Raw genomic sequence first — 9866 nt, 5'->3', positions numbered from 1 at the left:
ATATGAGATATGTTTTTTTTAGAGGCAGTAAATTAAGCTGAATGAACTGTTTCGCTCCCAGACAAGGCTCCTCTGATAGCCAGGTGTAGCAGTGGTAAGGATTCACTCCATGGTGCTGAAAAGAAAGCTCTGCTGTTGGGACAGCTTTATGTAGGCCCCAACAGTTTGTGGGCACCGTTTTTCACCGTAATAGTGCAATTAATGTATTGTTTAGTGTTGTGTAGTGGCTTTGCTGGCATGCATCTAAAAAAACATTGGGGAGTTTGGCCCACCAACATTTACATACTAAAATCGCCACTGTATGGGTGTAGGGTTAGTTCGTGGTGCCATTTTTCCTTCCCCACCCTTTTTTGGTTTTTTTTGTATTACAAATGTAGTGTTCGACCACACAATCCCGCACAGTAGATGGCGGCATGCACAGTAGGTGGCGGCATGCACAAACAAAATGTGCGAACGCCATGATACCAAAGAAGAAGAATCACGAACACGTGTTGTGTATTTTGGACCAATCAGCACTTGGAATTTATCAGCACACGTTAAGTCTTTCGTTTGTCCACATTGATGTCGTTTGTGTACGTCATTTATTTTTACGCTACACATTTCTGATTATTGCGCAATAAACATAAGCTCCGTGTTAATAAAATGTACCCGGTCAGTGAAAACAGTTGTGGACTGCAGACAAAAATATAAAGTGTAAGCAAGCTAACTAATCGGAAGCTAAGCTAGCTAGCATCTCTAAACGGCGTTCTTCACAGGAAATTCTGAATCTGTTTAGCAACTACAAAAATAAAAATGACTTCAGCCTCAACGAAGGTAGGTTATTCTCACGTTTTGATTTTAGCCTTATCTATCGCTGTTAGCTAGATCCTGCACACATCTAGTTCATGGTAGTAGCTGCCTAACGTTAGCTAGCAAGCGAATTCGAATGGCAGTGCATTTTACTGTCTTTCCTAATCCTATACCCAGGCAACTGAACTTTTGAAGAAAAAACCCAATTATTCGTGTTAAAATAATTCAAGCACCCAGGACGTGGTTGAATGTTAATCATGCATGCACTTTTTTCTCACTTCCATGTACTTTGTGTATCGAAGCTACCACATGAAGGCGCTGTCTGCATGGAGGAAAACCCTTCATTAATTATGTCTTAAAATGAACATTAAGTCTGCATTGCAACCGTACAAAAAACCAAAGCTGGATAAGATGGCCAAATCCTGTATCGATATGATGCCATCAGGCATTGCCTTGTTGTAATACAGTTGATCATACAGCGCATTCGGGTTACGTTACAGCCTTATTCTAAAATTGATCAAAATAAGTAAATCTAAACACTACACCATTAATGACAAAGCGTAAAGAGGTTTTTAGAAATGTTTGCAAATGTATTTTTAAAAAGTATGTATGTATATATATATATATACCTTATTTACATAAGTATCCAGACCCTTTGCTATGAGACTCGATAATTAAGCTCAGGTGCATCCTGTTTCCATTGATCATCCTTGAAATGTTTCTACAACTTGATTGGAGTCCCACCTGTGGTAAATTCAATTGATTGGACATGATTTGGAAGGCACACACCTGTCTACATAAGGTCCCACAGTTGACAGTGCATGTCAGAGCAAAAACCAAGCCATGAGGTCGAAGGAATTGTCTGTAAAGCTCAGAGACAGGATTGTGTCGAGGCACAGATCTGGGGAATGGTACCAAAAGATTTCTGCAGCATTGAAGGTCTCCAAGAACACAGAGGCCTCCATCATTCTTAAATGGAAGAAGTTTGGATCTACCAAGACTCTTCTTAGAGCTGGCCAAACTGAGCCATCGGGGGAGAAGGACCTTGGTCAGGGAGCTGACCAAGAACCTGATGGTCACTCTGACAGAGCTCAAGAGTTCCTCTGTGGAGATGGGTGAACGTTCCAGAAGGACAACCATCTCTGCAGCACTCCACCAATCAGGCCTTTATGGTAGAGTGGCCAGATGGAAGCCACTCCTCAGTAAAAGGCACATGACAGCCCGCTTGGAGTTTTGCCAAAAGGCCCCTAAAGGACTCCCAGATCATGAGAAACAAGATTCTCTGGTCTGATGAAACCAAGATTGAACTATTTGGCCTGATTGCCAAGCGGGATGTCTGGAGGAGACCTGGCACCATCCCTACGGTGAAGCATGGTGGTGGCAGCATCATGCTGTGGGGATGTTTTTCAGCGGCAGGGACTGGGAGACTAGTCAGGATTGAGGGATAGATTAATGGAGTAAAGTACAGAGACATCCTTGATGAAAACCTGCTCCAGAGCGCTCAGGACCTCAGACTGGGGCGACGGTTCACTTTCCAACAGGACAACGACCTTAAGCACACAGCCAAGACAACGCAGGAGTGGCTTCGGGATAAGTCTGAATGTCCTTGAGTGGCCCAGCCAGAGCTTGGACTTGAACCCGATCGAACATCTCTGGAGAGACCTGAAAATAGCTGTGCAGCGACACTCCCAATCCAACCTGACCGAGCTTGAGAGGATCTGCAGAGAAGAATGGGAGAAACTCCCCAAATACAGGTGTGCCAAGCTTGTAGTGTCATACCCAAGAAGACTCGAGGCTGTAATCACTGCCAAAGGCGCTTCAATAAAGTACTGCGTAAAGGGTCTGAATACTTATGTAAATGTGATATTTCCGTTTTTTATTTAATAAATTAGCAAAAATGACTCAACCTGTTTTTGCTTTGTCATTATGGGGTATTTTGTGTAGATTGAGAGGGGGGGGTGGGGACAATTTAATCAATTTTAGAATAAGGCTGTAACGTAACAGAATATGGAAAAAGTCACGGGGTCTGAATACTTTCCGAATGCACTGTACATACTGTACTTCAAACAACCTTAGCTACTGTCTCATAAGAAAATAGGATAATTCAAAGGTATTTAGGCGTTTTCTGCTTTAATTCCTAAGGTTGGGGAGATCTTCTCAGCAGCAGGAGCTGCTTTCACCAAGCTAGGGGAGCTGACCATGCAACTGCACCCCGTGGCTGACTCCAGTCCCACAGGGTGAGAACACACACACCAAGTTACAGATAAAGATAAATATCTGTTTCGATTATGTAGAGTTCCAAGTCTAGTCTGATTATAAGTCTACTGATCACTACTTGGTCATTTTTGGGCTTGTGTCACTGGTAGCGCACTCTAATACGTGCTCCCTCTTGAATATCCCTGCCAAGAAGACATTCTGATGAAACACTGTTGCGTCATTATTACCAGAAAGCACACGACACCCACCCACGCCATGTCCAACCTCTTAGTCACTGGCCGCGTTCGAGGGCATCACCAACTGACCAACAAAATCATAATGGGTAGTTATTTAGGATGCAAGGTGATTTGTAGATCTGTGCAGTGCAACTGCAATGTAGACTAGTGGATCTGAAACGCCCTGTGTGTTGTTGCAGAGCTAAGTGGACGGACACTGAGGTTGAGCAGCTGAGATCGGCCGTGGTGAGGTTTGATGACCTGAACTCCCTCAGCTCTGTCATCAAGGAGCACACTGTGTAAGGATCCCTCCTCATCTTAGTCTTTCTCTTTTCATTCCTAATGGCCCTCTATCATTGTAGTCTTTCTCCTTCACCCGGTCTTGGTCTCTTACCCATTGTATCTCTCTCTCATTGAACACTTCACGTGTTCAATGAGATGTGTGTTCAGAGGTAGCTCTAAAGCAATAGGAAGATTGACTATCAGTGACACAAGCCCTGATGAGGTAAACCATCACTAGAAGATCTAAAATATCACATTCAGATCTATTTACCCACACATATATTTTACTATCCATCTGCTAGTGCTAAACATCTATCAATTCATGATGGTTTGCTTTTTTAAAGTATTTGTTGACCGGTTACTGGTTGAATCACCACCGCTAACCTAATCCTACCTCGTCTCTCCTCTTCCCAGGGTCCAGATTAAAAGTACAGTCAAGAGGAAGCTCTATGATGAGAGTGGGATGCCCATTTCCACCGACTCCCCCAAAAAGACAGTCAAGAAGACTGCTGTTATCATGGCAACCACGGCAACCCCAACTGTCATTGCTGTGCCGACCTCACAGGTCGTCATGAAGGCAGGTGTCCAGGGCAATGTGACTACTGTGGCCCCTCCCACCATGAAGAAACAGAAGTCCGCAGGTGAGTGGAGATAGATGAAGGAAGGAATCAATCAATACATTTGGTAGTTATTGCCATCTTGGCAATGCTTCCTAATCAGTCCCACCTTCAGACTTACTAAAATACATTTTGTGGCACATAATGAAGATAAAGTGTTTTTCTTTAACCTCAATATTGACATTTTATGAAAGTGTAATAGTAATGGATTGTTTTTCAACAAAATATGTGCAACGCAAGTGGAATAAAGTCCTTGCAGATCAAATTGAATAGTTTAACAGTGATTTTTTTTTTGTCTATATTTGAAACAATGGGATAAAAATAAAAAAGACACTTAGCTCTTCCTGCCTGTGTGTTATGTGTTCCAGCAGATGTGACTCTGAGTGCTCTGAATGACTCTGACTTCAACTCTGACCTGGTAGACCTAGAGGGACCAAACTCCAAGAAACTCAACTTTGATCAGGGTGAGAGAGTTTTTTTATTTTGACTACTATTCACTGATAGTGATAATGCACAGCCTTTGCTATTGGCCGAATGAGGGGAAACCAATAATTACTGGTCTTCAAGACCAAGCTATTACTATATCTGAGGGGCAGCAGGTAGCCTAGCGGTTAAGTGTTGGGCCAGTAACTGAAAGGTTGCTGTTTCGCATCCCCGAGCTCATTAGGTGTAAAAAAATATTTCTATGTGCCCGTGAGCAAGGCACTCCGGATAAGAGCGTCTACTAAATGACAAAAAAATGTAATGTAAATCTGTATAGATAAAGTCCAAATAAACATGCCTTAAATTGATCTAGAATATATACTTTTTAGATCAACTTAGATCTTGCAGAAAATATACGATATAACTGAGTTTGTGGAAAAGTCAGTGCTATAATCTTGCCAGATAAAGATCCATTATTCCACTATTTTTCCAACTAAAATGTTTTTCTTTGCTCCTCAGACAACCTGAACCTCGACTCCAGCTTCATCATGAACTCTAGTGAACTGCCGCTCCTCTCTCGTTAACCTCTCACCTTTGACCTTAAGAAGATGTTTGCATCCCAAATAGCACCCTATTTCCTACATAGTGCGCTACTTTTGACTGGAGCCCTATGGACCCTGGTCAAATGTAATGCACTAAATAGGGGTTAGAGTGCAATTTGAGACGCAGCCCAGACATCTCTCCTAAGAACAACAGCCGAGATCCTTCAGATTTGCTTTGGCAGATCTCTATGGGTGCATCTGAAATGGCACCTTATTCCCTGCTTTTGGTCAGGGCCTATGAGGTATGCAAATGTTCTTGCATGAGGAATGTGTTGGTGGATGTAAATAATGGTATTTTCTTTACATTTACATTTGTCATTTAGCACTCTTATCCAGAGCGACTTACAGGAGCAATTAGGGTTAAGTGCCTTGCTTAAGGGCACATCGACAGATTTTTCACCTAGTCGGCTCGGGGATTAGAACCAGCGACCTTTCGGTTATTGGCACAACGCTCTTACCCACTAAGCTACCTGCCGCCTTTATGCATACATTATTGATTTGTACCACGCAAAAAGCTAATGTGCAGTGAGGCAGAGATGCGTGGCCAAGGACTGTAGCGTGTCGATTTTGCCACTATCTTGGTTTTTGTCAACTATGATATCTGGGTAGGTGGCCCTGCGAATGCCTCTGACAATGCCGCAACTGCAAACTGTTGTATACGGAATCATGTAGTTATGAACCCAGTGTTGAGCCCACCAGTAAATTAAACTACCGGTATTTAAAAATCATACTGGATAATACATCTATGAACACTCAATTGTATCAAAGGATAGGAATTAGTTTAGTGTAGTTTTCTTTCTGTATGAAAATGTGTCAACATGGATTATTTTATTTTTTTCGAAACATGACCCACGATCCTTCAAGGTAATTTTTTTGGGAAAACATTTCTCGGTCAGTTGCTGACAAACATTTGTAGTTTTGTATAGAGGCTTACTCTAAAGACAATGATCAAATGACCTGTGTGATTTGCTGAATTATGTTGAATAAATTGACTTTTTAATAAACTTGTAGTTGGTAATATTCTTTCATTCAGGAGTCATACCACTCATTGTGTAGTCTTTATTGAAATGAGATTTTATACAATTGAAAACACTGGTGGACACTGTACAGTAATAAAAATACTTGTAAGATTTGTCACACACCGGATAGGTGGTGTGATGTTTTAGTGTCAGCCATAATAGTATGGCGCCCCTGGAGCAAATTAGGATTAAGTGCCTTTGCACTAGCGCACAGACAGATTTTTCACCTTGTCTGCTCAGCTACCTTTTGGTTACTTGCTCAAAGCTCTAACCTCAATTATAGTACACATAAAAATGAGGGACAGCCAGGCACATGACATAAATATGCCACTGTGATACTACTAACACAGGGCTTCTTCCGATAAAAATTAACTGAGTAAAATAAAAATGGTGGCACAATACAGAATATGAACACAGGAATTGATGCCATTTTAGCTCCAGGTTGAGGAGTGGATAAGATGTATTGTAGACAAGTGTGTGGCTGACTGGAGCAGCACAAGCCATACTGGCAGCCCAGAGAAGGGGCAGCTACCAGTAATGATGTGCTGCTAACGCCAGACACACTGGGGAGAGGAAGAGACCAGCATGCTGACTAAAGGAGAGCCCAACAGCCACACTTGGAGAGGACAGAGAGGGGATGCCAGCCAGGTCGACCACCCGGCCTTAGTCTGGAGAGCCCACCAGGCAGACTGACAGGCCTCTGTCACTGCATTGGAAGGACCACCAGGCAGACCAAAACCCCTTGGTCTCTCCTACAGTATGCCTGGCTACAGACTGCCGGCCAGCAGGACCATCAGGCTCCTCTGGCTGACGCCAAAGGCCTCGCTCCAACATTAGGATGAGACGCCCGTCTGGACTGGCGTCAACACTGATGAAGGGCTTGCAACAACTGAAAGTTATGTCTTTATAGTCATTTTATGGCACCATATTTTAACATGTTTCCCCTGCAGTAATATATTCAAAGGAAGCTAGTAACTATGAAACAAACCGAAAGCTTCAGAAAGTATTCACACCACTTTACTTTTTCCACATTTTGTTGTGTTACAGCCTGAATTAAAAATGTATCAAATTGGCCAACACACAAATTCACTGCTAGACAGAGGCCTTACAGATAATTTTATGTGTGGGGTACAGAGATGAGGTAGTCATTAAAAATCACGTTAAACACTTATTGCACACAGGGAGTCCATGCAATGTCAAAGTGGAATTCTGTTTTTAGAAATTAAAGATGAAAAGCTGAAATGTCTTGAGTCAATAAGTATTCAAACCCTTTGCTATGGCAAGCCTAAATAAGTTCAGGAGTAAAAATGTGCTTAACAAGTCACGAGTTGCATGGACTCACCGAGTGTAATAATTGTGTTAATGTGATTTTTTAATGACTAAATAAATGTAAGGTCCCCCAGTCGAGCGGTGAATTTCAAACACAGATTCAACCACAAAGACCAGGGAGGTTTTACAATGCTTCGCAAAGGAAGCGCACCTATTGTTGGTAGATGGGCAAAAAACATTTTAAGCAGACAATATCCCTTTCAGCATCATTAAGTTATTCATTACACTTTCAATGGTGTAGCGATACACCCAGTCACTACAAAGATACAGGCGTCCTTCCTAACTCAGTTGCCGGAAAGAAAGGAAACCACTCATGGATTTCACCGTGAGGCCAATTGTGACTTTAAAACCGTTACAGAGCATAATGGCTGTGATAGGTGAAAACTGAGAATGATCAACAACATTGTAGTTACTCCACAGTACTAACCTAAATAACAAGAGTGAAAAGAAGGAAGCCTGTACAGAAAAAATATTCCAAAACATGTAATATTTACATCATTTAGCGAACGCTCTTATTCAGAATGACTTACAGTAGTGAGTGCATATATTTTCGTACTGGTCCCCCCCGTGGGAATCGAACCCACAACCCTGGCGTTGCAAGTGCCATACTCTACCAACTAAGCCACATGTTTTGACATGCTTGTCATTGGCAAGGGAGTTTTCTTTTGTTGATAAAAAGAAACAGAGCTAAGCACAGGCAAAACCTGGAAAATAGGAAAACCTGGTTCAGTCTTCTTTCCAACAGACACTGGGAGACAAATTCACATTTCAGCAGGACAATAACCTAAAACACAAGGCCAAATATATACTGGAGTTGCTTACCAAGATGACATTGAATGTTCCTGAGTGGCCTAGTTACAGTTTTGACCTCAATCGGCTTGGAAATCTATGGCAAAACTTGAAAATGGCTGTCTAGTAAAGATCAACAACCAACTTGAGAGAGCTTTGACAGAACATTTCTTAAAAGAATAATGTGCAAATTTTGTACAATCCAGGTGTGCAAAGCTTTTAGAGACTTACCCAGAAAGACTGACTGCTGTAATCGCTGCAAAAGGTGATTCTAACACGTATTTCTGTATTTCATGTTCACTAAATGTGCTACAATTTCTAAAAACATGTTTTCACTTTGTCATTATGGGGTATTGTGTGTAGATGTGTGATAAAATCAATTGAATTCATTTTTAATTCAGGCTGTAACAACAAAATGTGGAATAAGTCAAGGGGTATGAATACTTTCTGAAGGCACTGTAAAAGGGGCAGAAAACATGACAGTGTGATAAGTGATAAGATGACAACATTACAGGTTATACAAACACTGACAACTGCAAGTGCAGATAAGGACAGTCCTCCTTCGGAATGGAACATTGATAGTCAGAATTGGAATGGCAGAACTGTTCTTTTGGAATTGCCGTGATTCCAAGGGCTCCCAGCGGCAGCACATAATGATTTGGAGTTGCTTTTAGATACCTTCAAAACATGATGTGCTGCTAAAGGGTACCCCGGAGAGATGGCGAGAGAGAGGATTCTTCATGGTATAGAGCTGTGGAGATGAAGAAGAAAACAGATAATTAACATAAGTCTGACAAGATTCTCTCTCTCATACTTCAGTGCAAGAGATTCTTGTAGAACTTTCTTTCAATAACACCAAACCAAGATATTACATATAGGCCTATAACATATTTTAAAGATATGTAGTTTTTACACTCTGGTGGCAAATTGCTTCTAGAGTTTTAGAAACATGAGTTGTGAGTAGTAGAACAATAGTTATGCTTTCTTAAGAAAACAATAAGAGACAGATGGTGAAATGATTTTCTTGGCAAATGCAATACCAAGTCAATTCTATGTAATTCATAGGAATTTAAATTAAACTGCAATTATAATACAACTTTATATACTTCAAGTATTTGAGACCACAAAATGGACGGTGGGCAAGTGGACAAAATGGTGGATGAAGATGAAAAAAGAGAAGAGAAGTTGAGGAAGAGAGAGAGGACACTTTCTGAACAGTTCACTAACTACACCAAAATACACCAGGTGCATAAATGTATCTATTCAAATACACATTTTAAATCGGAATGTTAGAAACATAGTCTGTAAAAAATATACTTAATAAAAAAATCACTATTTGTATAATATATAGTCTTAATATTTAAAGCCTTGCCTTTTTGCCTGTTTGACCCTTTTTCTAGGTTTTACAGAGGTGGAATACTGATATGCTACATGCAGAAGAAAAATTTATACAAAAGAGCCAATCAGGACAACATCCTCATACATTGAAAATAATTCTGATGATTTTATCATGGTTTTTGGTTACTAAATAAAATATACATGTTAATTTCCCCTTTGCCTACAATACACCCCCCCCCACCCACC

General features: G+C 41.1%; 1 protein-coding gene across 4 annotated transcripts; it reads left to right on the top strand.

Moving 5' to 3' along the window:
* Nucleotides 1-513: 513 nt before the first annotated feature.
* On the top strand, nt 514-5517 carry zgc:92664 (uncharacterized protein LOC436695 homolog). Of its 4 annotated transcripts, none has more exons than XM_041882675.2 (6): nt 514-813; nt 2932-3026; nt 3422-3520; nt 3918-4144; nt 4492-4584; nt 5063-5517. In XM_041882675.2, exons 1-6 carry the CDS (start codon nt 793-795, stop codon nt 5125-5127), a joined length of 600 nt encoding a protein of 199 aa, XP_041738609.1. In that variant the 5' UTR covers nt 514-792; the 3' UTR covers nt 5128-5517. The 4 variants fall into 4 exon arrangements, with proteins under 4 accessions (XP_041738609.1, XP_041738608.1, XP_041738611.1 ...); XM_041882674.2 differs by having other exon boundaries at nt 4489-4584; XM_041882677.2 differs by lacking the exon at nt 3422-3520.
* Nucleotides 5518-9866: the final 4349 nt, after the last annotated feature.

This window comes from Coregonus clupeaformis, chromosome 8 (assembly GCF_020615455.1).
Source record: "Coregonus clupeaformis isolate EN_2021a chromosome 8, ASM2061545v1, whole genome shotgun sequence".
Lineage (NCBI taxonomy): Eukaryota > Metazoa > Chordata > Actinopteri > Salmoniformes > Salmonidae > Coregonus > Coregonus clupeaformis.
Note: the sequence above shows the minus strand (reverse complement) of the source record. Positions and strands in the feature narration are given on the sequence as shown.